We start from the raw sequence: 18338 nt of genomic DNA on the forward strand, positions 1-18338 counted from the left end.
ATAATAGGCAGCTTTTCCAGCCATTGATCTATTCATCGTACTTACTGTGCATGGGTTAACCACTGCTACATTCAATAGAAACTTGTAGTAATGCAGTCTCTCAATTTAAACTGTATAATATGTTCTACATCAATATTTCTGAATCACCAGTAACACTTATGAAAAGCTTTCAGGCTCCATTTTTAAAAATTTTCCCTTGATATCATTTTTACAACATGTTAATATGAAAAATAAATATCGAGAGCAAATGTTAAAGAATACATGTAACAGAAGCTGTCGTTTAAATATTTTTCTAAGTAACTTATCATCAGTACCTGTACAAACCAGATGTATTTGTGACAATCAGTTCATATAACTCATCTTTCTTCACTTCATCCAGAAACAGTGTTTGTGGTTGTTCTCCACTGCAGAGATCAACAGGAATAAATTCAAAAAAGATCGCTTGTGGCCATAGGAGATAATGCCGTTCTTCTTTCTCTGGCCATAGATTCACTCCAATGAAACCTAGACATAGAATCATAGAAATGGTTACAGTGCAGAAGGAGGCCATTCGGCCCATTGTATCTGTGTTGGCTCTCCGCGAGAGTAACTCAGCGAGTCCCACTTCCCTGCCTTTTCCCTGTGGTCCTGCAAATCTTATCTTTTCAGATAAGTGTCCAAACCGCTTTGGAAAGACAAGACTGAATCTGCCTTGACCACAATCTCAGGCAGTTCATTCCAGATTTAAACTATTACAGAAATAACATACTCGAGCTTGATTTTTTTTTTTTAAAATGGTGCTCCCTGCAACCTTCAGCTACATCAATGGTAAAATAAAAGCAGCCAGTGTTCCAACTCCTGATCACTATTCAATGATTCCTGCTGGAAAGTGCGTGAACAGGGATGAATGGATTGGGATCCAGTTGTGTAGCTTGTCGATATCCACAGTTTGGCTTCATATGGGGAGGCTTGGCTGTTTAAAGGAGAGGTTTTGGATGGTTCCCTGTATATGTGGACCCATAGCTCAGCAGGAATCACTGCAGGAGGTGGCAGGTGGAATTGGAAATGACTTGTTCCATGCCAGGGCCCAGTTTCTTTACAACTGAAAATGTGCTTTTAGGTCGTCAGGGATGGTGCAAGATTAGGACCTGCCAACTACCATAACCCAAACCCTCGAGATCGATGCCAGGAACATCAGCTGCACACCAAGATTTAGAATTAATACTAAAAATTCACACACAGAATTGTATAGAAATAATAGCACGGAAATCGGCTGCTTAACATACAACCTGTATTGGTGTTCATCTGCCATACGGGCAAGGCAGAATGCTAGTGGTGAGGATTCAGTCAATGTTTCCTCTGCCCCTATAATGTTATCTCCATAGTGCAGAGTTTCTTCTGCCAGAAACAATTCCAGAACCTACCATGTTCACGCTGTAAGGTGGAAATCACAGCATCAGCTGCACTGGGAGAAATATCCATACAGCTATGTGTTGGTAAGCTGCATTGCCGACTTAAGTCTTCCCCAAGGGCTTATCACAATTAAGGAAATAGTTCTGGGCAGGCCAGTCATGAGAAAAAGAACACTGTTGCCATGTAAAAAGGCTAGGAAGTCATCTTAAATAAGAAACAAGATAAACAGCTAGAGCTTATAATATGTACCTCAGGCTCCTTCGACAGCACCTTCCAAACCCACGACCTCTACCACCTTGAAGGACAAGGGCAGCACGTGCATGGGAACACCACCACCTGCAAGTTCCCCTCCAAGTCACTCACCATCCTGACTTGAGAATTATGTCAGCCATTCCTTCACTGTCGCTGGGTCAAAATCCAGGAACTCCCTTCCTAACAGCACAGTGGGTGTACCTACACAACACGGACTGCAGCGGCTCAAGGCAGCAGCTCACCACGACCTTCTCAAGGGCAACTCGGGATGGCCTAGCCAGTGATGCCCACATCCCATGAAGGAATGACAAAGTACCAAAAGGAAGAATCTAGTCATGAACATAAAACTTAATTAATTGTATTTGGATGGTATGCATATTTGGAATGCCTATAATTTCTGCATAGTTTTCCTTGATGCCATAATCACTAACATGACAGAATGAAGGTGTCCAAGAGAAACCACAATTTAGAAAACACAAGAATTAGGAGCAGGGGTAGGCCATTCTGCCCCTCTAGCCTGATCCACCATTTGATCTGATTGTGGCCATGAAGCAATTTTCCTACTTACACGTGCCCTTCCACCCCCACCCCATTAGCCTTGATCCCCTTGTCGATCAAAAAGATTCATGACTGAGAAAGTGGCACATCACACCACACATTGTGAAATGTGTTAGGTTTTTAAATTTTAAAAAATTAATGTTATGACTGGAGAACATCCTGAGATTACACTGTGACGTTGTGTTGTGATCAAGACAATTATCTGTGGAAATTTGATTACTTGCACCACAGTTTTATAATGCTATAAGAATTTCAAAAGAAGCAAAAGTGGCATGAGGAAAAACTTTTCCACACAGCGAACGGTTGGGGTCTGGAGTGTGGTGGAGGCAAGTTCAAGCGAGGCGTTCAAAGGGGAATTACACTGTTATCTGAAAAGGAAGAAAGTGCAGGGTTACGGGGAGAAGGCAGGGCAAGGACACCAGATGAATTGCTCATTCAGAGAACTGGTCAAGACACAGTAGGGCCAAATGGCCTCATCCTGCACTGTAATGATTCTGTGATTCTATATGATCAGACTTTTGAGACTCAGACATGAGATGCAATGCCCCTTGATTCTGTGGATGGGAGAAAAAAAGTCGGGCTAATTTACCTTGCCTAGGTAATTATATCTTAGACCCTCCTTAAAATTCACCTCCAAAGAAGCTGTTGGTTCCCCTTTCTAATCATTCCATCCTAGACTTGGCATCTATTTCTCCTCAAGTGTTTTAAATGCCGTGGGATGTTTTTCTACATTAAAAGCACTACATAAGTTCAAATTTCTGTTAACAGGTGAGCACAGACTAACATTGAGGGAGTCAGGAAGTAGTGTGCTGCACTCGCCTGACCCTGACATGTGGCAGCTAAAAGGAATTCAGAGAAGCTGATTAGGTAACATGGCGATACTGAAAGAGCCATCATTACCTTCAGTGGCTGCATAAACTGGAGAGTAAATGGGAACTCCTGCACAGTAGAAGTGTTTCAGGTGACTTCCATACAGTTCATTTGAGCCAGAATCCACAGCAAGAACCAAGTTGAGGTGGGGCCACACTCTACGAGCAATCCCATTAAATCCACTCCCAAACTCTGCAGCCAGCTCCGAGGCTCTTCGAGGATCGGGCTTTAGTTGAACCTGGAGCTTCATGCGAATGTCATCAGAAATCTTCAATTTGGGATTTATTTGACCCAACCTAATGTCCTCAATCAATTGACCCCACTTATTTTGCAGACAAGCAAAACTGTGGTAAACTATGGAAGCAAAGCTAGCCTCCAGTGTTCCCAAACTTCTATCTTTCAGGGCAAAAAGCAGATGAATGTACAGTGCCTCAGGTTCAGTAGCAATTTCAAATCCAGCTGCTGGTGTTGAATACATATTCAAGTTGAGCTTGGAAGTCAAGGGAGAGGGGGAATTGGGGCCAATTGGAATTCCTGATTCTGAATTACTGCAAATAGGAGGGTAATAAAACTTTGCAGTCCGCTGTAAATTTCCAATCCTTGGGTAGGTGTTAAGCATTGAATTAAAGACCACTCCAAAGCCCTGTAATGAGAGGAAAAAGACAATAGTTTCAGTTGGTCTTAAAACAAGGCGCTCCACCAAACTGTTGCAAAATACTGGAGAAATTGCCATAAATGATGGTTATTTCCATAGAACACATATTAGCATTCTAATTATTGGAACTAATTAGTCATTGAAAATGTGTTCGAAGATGATATTCAAGTTGAAAATGTCACACACACATGGCCTAGTGAGCATCATCACTGCCTCTAGCTGAACTGGATTGAACCCTGACATGAAACCTTCTCCAACATTTCTACCAGATTAAGATTACCTCATTTTTAATAGTAGTATGAACAGAATACAACGAAGACCTGCTTATATGATTGATATCACAGTCATGGTGCTAACTTAGAACTGCTTCTCTTGTCAGGTCAGCTCATGAGTAGGATAATAAATCATATCCTACCACTCTTATTATATTCTGAATTTTTCCAGTGAGATTTTAAATTATTAATACAATATAGTCAATAATACTTGCATATTGTAACAATCCTTCAGAAGTTTTCCAATACTTTATTACTACGTTTTGTTTAATCCATCACTCATTAAACTACCACCAACCAGAAGGACAAGGAGAGCAGATAAATGGGAACACCACCACTTGGAAGTTCCCCTCCAAGTCACTCACCATCCTGACTTGGAAATATATCACCGTTCCTTCAGTGTCACTGGGTCAAAAAGCTGGAACTCCATCCCTAACAGCATCATGGGTGTGCTTAACACCACGTGGACTGCAGCGGCTCACTGCCACCTTCTCAAGGGCAATTAGGGATGGGCAATAAATGATCCCCAGCCAGTGAAGCCCACATCCCACAAATGAATGAAAAAAAGATTAACTGCAGTCCTTGTTTTTTAGGTTTTGGTCCAGATGCACATTTTTCATTCCCTTCATTGCTTCACATTTACTCTGTAAACATAAACTGCATTAAAATGCATTTTGTGTCATGGAAATCGATGATGGTCCCAACTGCCCTCACAGCTACTGCCCCATCTCCAGCTTGCCTTTCCTCTCCAAACTGCCTTTCCTCTTCATAGTCCTTGCACATGTTATCACCTCCCAAATCTGTGCCCATGTTTCCTGGAACTCCAGTTTGAATTCCCCCAATCAAGTTTCTACCCCTGCCATAGTAACGAAATAGCTCTTATCAAACTTAAAAATGGCATCCGATGCGAATATGACAAGGGTAAACTATCCCTCCTCATCCTGTCTGTAGCCTTTGACGTGGTTTCCCACACCATCCTCCTCCAAATTCTCTCCACCATCATCCAGTTTGGTGACACTGTACTCGCCTGCTTCCATCCTTAACTATCAAATCGTTGCTAGAGATTCACGTGCAATGGCTTCACCACCCGCTCCCACACCGTTATATCTGGTGTCCCCCGGCATCAATCCTTGGCCCCGTCCCATTTCTCATCTTCATGCTGCCCCTTGGCAACATCATCAGAAAACACAGCGCGTTTCCTCATGTACACTTACAACACCCAGCTCTGCCTCATCACAAAATCCCCCGACCCTTCCACTGTCCATAAATTGTCAGGCTACTTGTCCAACATTCAATATTGGATAAGCTGAAATTTCCTATAATTAAATATTGGAAAGACCACAGTCGTTGTCTTCAGTTTCTGCCACTAATACCATTCCTTGCCCTGGCAACTGTCTGAGGCGTTACCAGACTGTTCATGTCTTTGACCTTGAGATAAGCTTCCAATCACATATCCGCGCCATCACTAAGACCCGCCTATTTCCACCTCAGTAATGTTGCCCGACTCCACCTGCCTTAGTTCAACTGCTGCTGAAACACTCAATTATTCCCTTTGCTCCCTCTAGACTTGACTATTCCAATGTACTCATGGCCAACCTCCAATCGTCTACCCTACACAACTTGAGCTCATCCAAAACTTAAAGACTTAGGTGCATTTATTCATAACCTCTGTACCCACTGATGTACCCTTGCTCCTGGTTAAACAAGGGATCGATTTTAAAATTCTCATCTTTGTTTTCAAATCTCTCCATGGCCTTACCCCTCCCCCTCTCTGATCTGCTCCAGCCCCAAAGCCCTTTGAGGTATCAGTGCTCTCCTATTCTGGTCACTTGAGCATCCCTGATTTTAAATGCTCCACCATTAGTGGCTACGCAAGCATCTGCAAAGGTCTTAAGCTGTGTCACGGCTTCTAATCTCCCATGACATCCACACCAACAATTTCAATTACAATAGACTCAGTCATGGAAAGTCTTTCTTGTAAATGTTACAAACACTTGAAACAAGCAGTATGACCACTTAAAGTCATGTAATAAAAAGGTCACTAATTCAGTCCCCAGCAAACAAATAGTCTAAATATTTTTAAAAAGTGAAATCTCATGCTTGAAATAGGAATCCCTTATAATTGAAATGGAATTTAAGTTACTCAGTCAGCTTAAAGCAATGGCCCTCACGGTGGTTGTACTTGAATTCCAATGTTAGATGAAAGTTTAGCGTCAAATGCCCAATAAACCTTCCCAAAAATGAGCTGTTAACATCGGAATTATCCAGTCTTCTTAGCATCAGTATGCACTTAAAATGCTGGAGCACACACTGAGGAAAGCACAACGCATTGCATTGGTCTGAAGTGGACTGAAGAAATGTGCCTTAACACACAAAGAAAAGATGAACCACTACTCTGCTGTAAACTGAAGGCACACAAATACATACAGATAGGTGTCCAGACTGTATGCTCCTCTATTCAGTGAAGAATAGGCAATGAAATTGGCATGCAGCTACACATGAAATACGCACACGGACGGCCAGAAATACAGAGATGAGAGACATGTTCAGAACAAGAGGCATTTTTTGCTTTAGAGATAATTAATTTTAAATTTATTGGGAGGTGGTGGCGTAGTGGTATTGTCACTGGACTAGTATTCCAGGGACCCAGGGTAATGCTCTGGGGACTCGGGTTTCAATCCCACCATGACAGATGGTGAAATTTGAGCTCAATAAAAAGCTGGGAATGAAAAGTGATGGTGACCAAGAAACCATTGCCGATTGTTGTAAAAACCCGTCTGGTTCACTAAATTCCTTTAGGGAAGGAAATCTGCTGTCCTTACCTGGTCTGGCCTACACGTGACTCCTGACCCACAGCAATGTGGTTGACTCTTAAGTGCCCACTGAGCAAGGGTAATTAGGGATGGGCAATAAATGCTGGCCTAGCCAGTGAAACCCACAACCAATAAACAAATTTAAAAAATTATAACCTTGAATGTCATGAAAAAGCCCCATCCATGAGCCAAGTCAAATGCTCTTACTAGCTTTGGTCTTGTTAAAACTTGTCAATTTTAGATGCCACCGTTTTTTTAGCCAATGCTGAGCCAGAAAATATGATAGTGTGGCTAAGGGGTCTATCTACTTACTGAGCTTGCGCATTGACTCATGCACATTGTCCAGATTTCGTGCACGCCGTTTGCTATACTGAGAGCTGCCCACAATGTTGGAAACTGTTGTCAATCAGCACCTTTTACTGAGAACAACTGAACAATGCAAGCAACAACAAAGCTCTCTAATCAATCAGATTGAAGAATCCTCATTGGGATATGCAGAGCCTAAACTATAAAACATCAACCAGGAAATGTAAATTATTTTACTATCTGTACATGATTTAAATCTAAAGTTGGGAAAGATAGATGGGATTAAAAGAGAGATAAAAGAGACAGACAATTTTTTTAAAAACTCCCAACACCAATTAAATTCAAATTAGAGACCATACCTGTAAAACTAATTTTTTTAAGTGCCAAAATCTTGTTAGTCAGTAATTATGACCTATCACCCCTTAAAAATTCACTTAAACCTGAATGTAACTTTTTTCGGTGTGTTCATCAGATAACAAGTGGTTAAGTATCTCAATTTCATGTCTCTACATAGATTTCAACGTTGAATGTATCGATGAGGTACTGTCACAATGCAGCATGTGGAAGAGCAAAGCAACTCAGACTATGACTATCAGATTTCCACATCCAGCCACTCATGTACAAAAGTTATTCTTAAATTTACTCCAGAGTAACAGTCAGCACTGTTAGCCTCACTGTTATTCCAGATGCGAAATCTGGGCCATGATGTTGTCTATTCCACAATGTTTCAAGAGTCCTCAGTGTTCTGAACTACCAGTGGTTACTGAACAAGTTAACTAAATTGGTCTGTGTTTGGTTTCTGAAGGTTCCAGAAGAAGGAAGTACATCAGTCTCTTTAAGCAATATCTAGGGAATAGGGTGTAGCATTAAATCAAAGACATAAAAATAAAAACGTATACAGAAATACACACAGCCATTGAAAAACACGGCTATGCTCTCAAACACAATACCACCCAATGCAATTTCTCTACTTTGTTATTTTTCTTTGCTCTCACCTTGACATTCTGTCTTTCAACTTTATTGCATTGCAATCAGTTGATTAATTTCTCCTGCCAAAGTATATAAGTAAAAGCCACACAGAAGGAAATCCATGCTCCAGTCCAACAGCTGCCTCCCTTCAACAAGTGCAAGGACACATTCCAGGCCCACATGTCCCCAGCCCACCTCTGCAAAGCAGCATTCCAGCCAAATCCCCCTCTCTTCCTGGCAATGCTATGTAACGTTCCAGTCCCACAAGCCTCCCATTTGCCTTGTCAATACAAGGACACATTCCAGTCACATACTCGGCTTCCTGCGCAAAGACTCATTCTGGTCCCACACCACCTCCCCTGTGCAAGGCCATAGTCTAATCATCTGAACTATTTTTGTTTACTCAAATTCCACTGGATTTTCAAATCACAGTTTGGAATGAATGAGGTTTGTAGTATCCCACATTGCCTTTTGTTTTTAGTGTATATAAAAGATTTCCTGGTCCATTAATGCATCAAATATATATCTAAATAAAAAATAATCTAGTTCATATGGAGATTGCAGCTCTCCATTGCAGGATAGAAAAATAATGGGACTAAAATTCCAGAGAGAGGCAAGACAGACCGTGTATCTCATTCCTTTTACATTACAGCAAAGTCAGATCCTACCATATAGGATCAGCTCACAGGATAAATGGTCATTTGAGGCACTTTGCCCAGGAGTGAATGGCAATAATGGGACAGCATTCTAATAAAAAGAGTCAATAACCTCAGGGTAAGAGCTGGGGACAAGAGGGGAAGAAGATAGCTAGGAAAAGGTGAGAGAAGGGGAGGAAAGAACGTACGAGTTAGATTTTGGATAAGTCAGGCATCAAGAACAAACATGCTTCATGTAATTGGAGCTACCAATACCTGATGGAAGTCGTTAGTCGTCTCCCTTGTGCTCAGTAACATGGCACTGGAGCCTGAAATTCCAGATGTCCTGGATAGAACACTTGGCCTCTCTGAGATCAACACATTTTCTTCCCCTGTGCCAATTCGCTCGATGTAATCTTTATAATGGTCATATCGTGTCAGTGGGTGAAGAATGCGGAACGTCTCGCGGTCTGTGATTTCAGAGAAGCGGTACAACTTGCCATACTCAGTCTTTCTGTTCCTGTGGATCTGGTGCAGAAGAGCGCTGTGCTGCACCTGCAGAATATTTTTGGTGCTCAGTTCAAGTCTTCGTCGCTGCAAAAGGCTCAGGCCACTTGCAGCCCTCTGAGTCAGGTAGTGGTTCAAAAGGCTGAAAAAGGGTCTCTTTTGACCCTTTGACCTGTTGCAGACATCATAGCACAGCAACAGCAACAACCACACGCTGAGGACTCCAAAAACAAAGGCAGCAATAAGAAGCATCTGTGAATAAATAATAATTATAAATAGGCAGCAATATCAGCAAACATGAAGTTACACCATTCTGTATGCTGCTTCCTGGTGATTAACAATGCAATTCCACTGCTAACACCTAAATGGCAAGAGTATTAAGAAAAGTATTTACCTTAGAAAAATTAATATAACAGAGTATTAAACATAATCCCTCATATTTTCCCTGCCAATATCAACTCCTCATTTATGCCACTCCTTAGCTTCCTGAATGACCCTGTCCGTAAAGACATTACCTGATGGAGCACTGAACTGTAAGAAATTGTGGTTTTTAATAGGCGGGTATTTTCTGCATTTTATGGAATTAGCTAAGTAGCATTGCTAATCTCTCAGGAAAGAGGATTTATAAACACTTTTACCTCTAAAGAGTCTTTGTCCAGGCTGCCATGTTGACATTCCTAAGCTTGTACGATGGAGTCTTCTGAACCCCCTCATCTACGCAAGTGTTTAGAAAAGGCCAGGAAATGGCCCTCAGCAAGACAGAAACTAAAAAGCTGACCTCGAGCAGGCTAACGCACAAGGTAAGCACCCTGAGGTTTTGCCCAATATCCATTGGTCAGAATAGTTAGGTAGATGATTGGCACTGGGTAAGCTACCAGCCCCCAGAAAAAGGGTATATACATTGGTGTCATGCTGGTGGCGGAGGGCTGAGGTGCTGGTGAGGTGGCAGTAATCACTGGGCTGCTGCGTTCTTCACACAGAAGATCGACCAGAGGAGGAGGAAGATCAAGGGAGGAGGTTCCTAACACTTTGACTAGAGAGCAGAATGCTGTTACCAGTTGTATACTTTTTATAGTTAATATATCAATTGCACTATTGTTTCTCTTCAAATTACTTATGGCCAGTCAACTGCCTATTTAGGTATCTGTAGCCCCGAATCCTGAAATCTTACAGAACTGTACAGATGAGAAGTGCCCCTAGTTTAGGAAGGGAAAAGAAATCCAAGATTTCCACTCCCAACCTTTAACGAGGAAACGAAGATATACCAAATCAATCTCAACTGATGTCGAGGAGAAAAAGCTACATTTAGTGTGTAAGATGTAAACTGTCAACAGGGGCTTTCCTGTCCATGCCAACATTTAACCTCCATGTGAATAAAGTGCTCCAATCATTTTTCCCTATCCTATCCCCATATCCATTCCACTCCATCCACCAAGAGAAACAAAACTTGAAGTTTCTGCCTAAGCCGCAAACGCTGGATGAGATTTCCACAGAGCTTCCTTGGTTTTAATGTCTCTCGCTTAATCTCATATCTTGTGACTCCTCGTTTTGACACCTAAACTACTGGAAACAGTCTGCTTCTAATGGCGCTCTCCCATCCTTTCCTGATTTTAAACACTTTTCTCATAACCATCCCATCATCCTCATGGCCTGAATCTTGCATTCTGAGGATGGGCGTATGCAACGACCTGAACACACGTAAAATAGCACAAAAAGACGTCGGGCATGTATCCTGAGGGCATCGCGCACACGGGCAATGTTGAGGTCAGCGGGTGCGCCCAGGAGTCGGAGCAGTGCCCACCGACAATGAAAGGGCCAATGAAGCTCATTAAAAAGCCTACTGACTGCGATTTTTTGCTGCCCGTGCAATTTTTAGCTCATCGCACAGGCAAAACGGGTGGGCGGAATTCAGGTTGTAATCATTTCCTCATCCAAGGGTGGGATGAAATCTCCGTTAGGATATAAAATAAAAATATCTGGGGACAGCATTTTTATGGGATATGCTTTCAGGTGCTTGATTGTGCTGCCTGGACACATTTTGCAGCATTTTCGTGCTTTCTTTTATTATTTGGAGGTCAGCAGCTCCCAGAGGCAGCTGCCTGCCTTCAGGGAGCTCAGTGGACGGGCTCAGCAGCACTGGCGGAGACATCAGTGCCTACCCTCTTCCCATACCCACCCCCCCCGGGCAGTGCTGAGTTTTTCCACAGGGCGTGTTTCACACTCACTGGCTGTTAACTGGCCCGGCCAGCGTGAAATCGGGGTCAGGGGCCGATCGCGGCCGAGGGCCCACTTCCCGTCCACTCCCGGGCCTGCTGATGGAGCAGACGCGCCCGGCAAGCACAAGATTCAGGCCCATTGTTCTCCTGCAGCTTGTCCAACATTTTTGCGTGGGACGTCTCATTTCAAAATTTCTCTCACTCGAGGGACCGATCAGCAAATTTGGGAAAGGTAAAGGTCGGCGCAGTGTTAGACATGGGGCAGGATTTTCGGACGGGTCCCAGGAGCAGCCAGGAAATGGTCCACCACCCCCGATCGGCCCCCAACCAGGATTTCACGCTGGGCCGGCCGATGAACGGGCAGCCAGCTTGGAAGGCGCGTTGAGAAGCTCAGCGCTGTCGGGGTGAGGGGGAGGGAGGAGGACGAGCGCAGATGTCTGGGCGAGTGCAGGGGAGTGCGCGCTGAAAATCCCTGACGGCAGGGAGCTGCCTCAAGGAGCTGAAGAATTTTAAAACCGAGAATAAAGGTTTTGAGAATATGAAAATCATGTCCCCACATAGGGCTCACTCACATGAACAAAGGCATCAGTCAGGATTTTTCCTAAGGTGGGAGTGGGCACAGAGCCGATCGCCACCCACGGTCAGCTCCGCACCATCATTTTACACAGGCGGGCCAATTAAGGTCCCCCCAGCGTAATGAGCGGCCGCTTGCGCTCAGCGCTATCTGTGCGGGCTGGGGGAGGAGGGAGAGTCGGGGCCTGTGCTCTTTCCTGTGAAAGAGCTGCCTCAGGGAGATGGAATGGATATTAAAATAATCAAAGAATTAATCTTAAAATGTACTTAAACATGTCCCCTCATGTGACTGTGTCACATGAGTGGGGACATGTTTTTATATTTAAGAAAATTATTTTATTTATTTAATAAAAGCTTTAGGAAACCTTATCCTGCCCGTAGATGAGGATTCCTGAAAAATGCGAAGGCCGATTGGGCTCCTCGCCTGTCTGCCAACCTTAAGGGATGGGCAGTGTTCTCGAGTGGCTCAATTGATTTCTTAATGGCCTTAATAGGCCATTTACATTTCGGCGGGTGCGCAGCCAACTCCGGTGCTTGTCTGACGAACGAAATATCGCGATGGCACGCGATGACTTGGGGACGCGTGCCCGACATCATCGCACGTCATTTTACATGTCGGTGTATCAGGCCCAGCCCCGCAACCCGACCGGAAAATTCCGCCCATAGTAAAAATTCTGTCAAAATGTTTTTTTTTTTAAATGTTGGAAACCTCACCCGCCCGTGGACGAGGTTTCCTTAAAATGCAAAGGCCACATGGCCGATTCGTAAGGTTGGATGGGCAGCGATAAATAAGGAACTGATTAAAGGCCTTAATAGACCTCTTAATTGTCAGCAGGCGCACTGCCGACTCTCACGTGTGTCCACCGACTGAAATATCACACGAGTGTGCGATGACGTTGGGGGTGGGGTTTTTCAATCTTTTTTCCACATCACCGTCCCCTCCCCCCATCCCACCCCCACAAGGACCATCTGTTACTTGTTCATGTTGTTCTTTTGAGAGTGCTTACCCTTGTCCTACTATGATCACATTCTGCTTTCTTACATTAATGCCACTATCAGCACCTCCTTTAGCCCTCACCACTACCATTAACACCCCCTTTGTCAATCTCTCCTTTGCCCCCACCTATCGCTGGCCTTCTTTCCAGCTTCACCTGCTCCACCCTCCTTAAACAGTATAAATTTCATCACATTTTTACTTTTCTTTAGCTCTGAAGAAGACATACAAACTCAAGACGTTAACCACAGGTGCTGTTAGACCACCTGAGTTTTTCCAGCATTTTCTCTTTTTGTTTCACATCTGCAGTCAGTGTTTGTTTCACACCTGCAGTCAGTGTTTCCAACTCAAGGAGCTCCAGCTCAGAGTCATTGAGCTGGAGGCTGAGCTGCAGACGCTGCGACACTTCAGGAAGGGGGAAAGTTACCTGGATGGTTTGTACCAGGAGGCAGTCACACCATTTAGGATAGGGCCTTCTAATCTGGTCAGTAGACGGGGACAGGACTGTGTTACTGCGAGTCAGGCAGCTAAGGGGACCCAGAGGACAGGAGTGCAGGAGCCTCAACCTTTGCAATTGTCCAACAGATGTGAGGTTCTCCCAGCTTGTTCGGTTGAGTGGGGGCTGCAGGGTGGATGAGCTGACTGACCATGGCACCGTGGGACAGGAAGCCATTCAGTGGGGGGAGCAAAAATGAATGTAGAGGTGGTAGGAGACAGTATACTCAGGGGAACAAAAACAAAAATACCTGGAAAAACTCAGCAAGTCTGGCAGCATCCGTGGAAGGGAGCACAGTTAACGTTTCGAGTCCACATGTTGAAGAGTCATGCAGACTCGAAACGTTAACTGCGCTCCCTTCCACAGATGCTGCCAGACCTGCTGAGTTTTTCCAGGTATTTTTGTTTTTTGTTTTCGATTTCCAGCAATGGCAGTTTTTTGCTTTTATCTTAGTATAGTCAGGGGGATTGACACTGTTCTCCGCAGCAAAGAGCGAGAGTCCAGATGGTTGTGTTCCCTGCCTGGCAACAGGGTTCGAGACAACTAGTCAGGGCTGGAGGGGAACTTGCAGTGGAAAGGGGTGGATCCAGCTGTTGTGGTCCATGTAGGTACCGAAGACATAGGTAAAACTAGGAAAGAGGTTCTGCATAGAGAATGTGAGGAGCTAGGCACTAAATTAAAAAACAGGACTTCAAAAGGTAATAATCTCTGGATTATTACCTGAGAACGAGCAATTTGGCATAGGGTCTATAAAATTAGAGAGATGAATGTGTGGCTGAAAGACTGGTGTGGGAGAAGTGGGTTCTGGTTCGTTGGGCACTGGCACCAGTACTAGGGAAAGTGGAGGCTGTACCGTTGGGACGATGCACACCTAAACCGTGCTGGGACCGGTGTTCTAATGAGCCGCTTAACCAGGGAAGTAGAGAGGTTTTTAAACTAAATAGTGGGGGTAAGGGATCAAGTTTGAGAAGTAGTAATAAATCAAAGAATAGAGAAAAGCCAAGAGGGAAGGTATTAATGTGGGAAATGTTAAACATACTGTGACAGGAATGGACAGAGAGTACAGGGAGTATAAATCTAAGAGTAAATAAACAGATAAGGCTAGAGGCTACAAAAATAATAAAAGGACAAAACTAAAGGCTCTGTATCTGAATACATGTAGCATTTGAAACAAAACAGATGAACTGAGAGTGCAAATAAAAATAAATAAGTATGATCTGACAGCCATTACAGAGACATGGCTGCAGGGTGATAGAGATTTGGACCTGAATGTTGAAGGGTATGTGACACTTAGGAAGGACAGGAAGCTAGGAAAAGGTGGAGGGGTAGTTTGGTTAATTAAAGATGGTATTAGCACATTAGAGAAGGGTGACCTAAATTCTGGAAACCAGGATGTAGAAACAGTTTAGTGGAGATCAGAAATGATAAAAGCAAGAAATTACTTGTGGGATAGGGGTCCAGGTCCCCTAACAGTAACCACACTGTAGGACAGGGTATAAAGGAAGAAAGATTGGGAGCCTGTCAGAATAGTACGGCTATAATCATGGGGAATTTTAATTTGCATATAGTATGGGAAAATCACATGAGCAAAGGGAGCCTCGATGAGGGTTTCATATAATGTTTTCAGGATAATTTCTTAGAACAGTACATCTGACACCAATCAGAGAGCAGGCTACATTAGACCTGGTATTGTGCAATGAGATAGGATTAATTAATGACCTCATTGTGAAGGCGCCCCTAGGTGACAGTGATCATATGATTGAATTTTACATTCAGTTTGAGGGAAAGAAGACTGGGTCTAAGACTAGTATTTTAAACTTAAGGACAATAATGAGGGCATGAAAGCACAGCTAACTAAAGTGAACTGACATATTAGGTTAAGGGATAGGTCAATAGAGATGTAATGGCGGACATTTAAGGGATATTTCAAAATACACAGAATAGATACATTCCAACGAGAAAGAAAAATTCCCAAGGGGAGGACCCACCATCTGTAGTTATCTAAAAATATTAAGGATAGTATCAATCTTAGAGAAAAAAACATAATTGCGCAAAGATGGGTGACAGGTCAGAAGATGGGACAGAATATAAAATACAGCAAAGAATGACAAAAACATTGATAAGGAAGGAAAAATTAGAGTACAAGAGAAAGCTAGCTAGAAATATAAAGACAGATAGTAAGAGTTACTACAGATATTTTTAAAAGAGTGTGAGCATTGCTCCTATAGAAAGTGCGTCTGGGGAATTGATAACGGAAAGCAGGGAGATGGCAGGTGAATTGGACTGATATTTTGCATTGGTCTTCACTAGAGGATATAAGTAACATCCCAGAAATAGCTGTAAATCAGGAAATGGAAGTGGGTGAGGAACTCGGGAAAATTACAATCACCAGGGAAGTGGTACTGAGAAAATTGTTGGAGCTGTGGGCTGACAAGTCCCGGGTCCTGATGGACTCCATCCTAGGGTCTTAGGCTAGTGAAATAGTTATGCGATAGTTCTAATTTTCCAAAATTCCCTAGATTAACGGGAGATTCCATTCAGTTGGGGAGTAGTGAATGTAACTCCATTATTCAAAAGGGAGACAGAAAGCAGGAACCTACAGACCAGTTACATATGTCATAGGGAAAACATTTGAAGCTATTATTAAAGGCGTTGTAGCAGGGCACTTGGAAAATCAGAGTAATCAGGCAAAGTCAAGATGGATTTCTGAAAGGAAAATCATATTTAACCAATTTATTGGAGTTCTTTGAAGAAGTAACATATGCCGTGGATAAAGGGGAACCGGTAGATGTACTGTACTTAGGTTTCCAGAGAGCACTTGATAAGGTGTCACATCAAAGATTATTGTGAAAAATAAAAACTCATGGTGTAGGGGGTAACATATTGGCATGGATAGAAGATTGAAAAGCTAACAGGAAACACAGAGGGTAGGCATAAATGGGTCTTTTTCAGGTTGGCAAGATGTGATGAGTGGTGTGCCATAGGGATCAGCACTGGGGCCTCAACTTTTTACAATTTATATAAATGACTTAGATGAAAGGGCCAAAAGTATGGTTACTAAATTTGCTGATATCACAAAGTTAGGTAGGATTGTAAGATATGAAGAGGACACAACGAGGCTACAAAAGGATGCAGCTAGGTTAAGCGAGTGGGCAAGTGGAGTGTAATGTGGCAAAATGTGAAATTGTACATTTTGGCAGGAAAAATAAAAAAGCATACCATCTAAATGGTGAGAGACTGCAGAGCGCTGGGGTGCAGAGGGATCTGGGTGCCCTAGTGCATGAATTGCAAAAAGCTAGGATGCAGGTGCAGCAAGTAATTAGGAAAGCTAATAGAATGTTATTGTTTATTGCAAACGGAGTTGAATACAAGAGTAGGGAGGTTTTGCTTCAGTTATACAGGGCATTGGTGAGACCACATCTGGAGTACTGTGTACAGTATTGGTCACCTTATTTAAGAAAGGGTGTAAATGCATTGGAAGCAGTTCAGAGAAGGTTTACTAAACTAATACCTAGATTGGCTGGGTTGTCTTACGAGGAAAGGTTGGACAGACCAGGCTTGTATCAGCTGGAGTTTGGAAGAGTAAGAGGCAAAATTTTATGGCCCGTCACCATTCAGAAGTCCATTGACTTCAGCTGGACCAGAAAATCCCGCCGGTGGGAAGGGCCATAAAATTCTGCCCTAAGAGGTGACATGATTGAAATATTTAAGATCCTGAGGGGTCTTGACAGGTGGAGAGGGTATTTCCTCTTGTGGGAGAATCTAGAACTAGGGGCCTGTTTAAAAATAAGTGGTCGCCCGTTTAGGACAGAGATGAGAATTGTTTTCTCTCAGAGGGTTGAGAGTCTTCGGAACTCTCTTCCTCAAAAGGCGGTAGAAACAGAGTCTTTGAATATTTTTAAGGCAGAGTTAGATTCTTGATAAGCAAGGGGGTGAAAGGTTATCGGTGCAGGTGGGAATGTGGAGTTGAGGTTATAATCAGATCAGCCATGATCTTATTGAATGGAGCAGCAGACTCGAAGGGCTGAGTGGCCTACTCCTCCTAATTCGTATGTTTGAATTATTACCTTTTGGTTTTTATATTCTATACCTTGTGATAAAAGCTAGAATCCAATTACTGTTTCTTTTAAAAACACGCTTGTTAATCTGGATATTGCCTTGAATGTCCAGAAAAACCTTAACCCCAAATTCCTCTGCTCTGTACAGCCACTGGGTCTATTTCCATTCTGTGTATAATCACAGGTGTTTCTTTTTCCTCAGCCAAAATGCATCCTTTCACCCAGAAAGACACTGAATTCAATCTATCACCTTTTAGCCTGGTTTATTACCCCATTTTATCAATATCCCTTTGATCTTCTAAATAGCACAAATGATGATTACTGTTCACGTCAAACTGAGCTGGTTAGTCGATTGAAGGTAAATTTGATGTAAAATAAATACAAATTGTATTTCTCTGCAAAAACCAGCCTTGTCTGCAGATCTATCACTAAACACACAACAGCCGAAAGGGATTTTGTGGGATCCTCCTCATTTACCTCAACTTGCTAATGATTTCACCCAGTGCTGTGTGGTCTAAAACTCTCTCACCAGAGACAAGCTCCAAAGAAGTCCTATTGGACTCGAGATGTTAACTCTGTTTCCCCCTCCACAGATGCTGCCAGTCACAGGAGTTTCTCTTTTCATCTCAGTAGAAAGGAGTCAGGTTTGGAAAAACAGAGCCTACAATCTAACTGCTGGATGATCTTCACACCTTCAGTACACTCAGTGACAGCACCGTCTGGCAGTTCAGGGTCCAGGGCAGGTGACTGAGCTTTATAAAAATCTCAGTTT

At 43.1% G+C, this 18338-nt stretch overlaps 1 protein-coding gene across 1 annotated transcript in view; it reads right to left on the reverse strand.

Annotated features, from left to right (window-relative positions):
* ghdc (GH3 domain containing) overlaps positions 1–18338 on the reverse strand; it is a 29528-nt gene that overhangs the window by 10209 nt on the left and 981 nt on the right. The window contains exons 2-4 of the mRNA XM_041217490.1: positions 8999–9481; positions 3103–3715; positions 315–504 (exon numbers count right to left, since the gene is read on the reverse strand). Of these exons, the coding sequence (XP_041073424.1) occupies positions 315–504; positions 3103–3715; positions 8999–9481 (1286 nt within the window). The remainder of the gene's footprint in view (positions 1–314; positions 505–3102; positions 3716–8998; positions 9482–18338) is intronic.

The sequence above is a fragment of the Carcharodon carcharias genome, chromosome 23 (genome assembly GCF_017639515.1).
Source record: "Carcharodon carcharias isolate sCarCar2 chromosome 23, sCarCar2.pri, whole genome shotgun sequence".
Taxonomy (NCBI): domain Eukaryota; kingdom Metazoa; phylum Chordata; class Chondrichthyes; order Lamniformes; family Lamnidae; genus Carcharodon; species Carcharodon carcharias.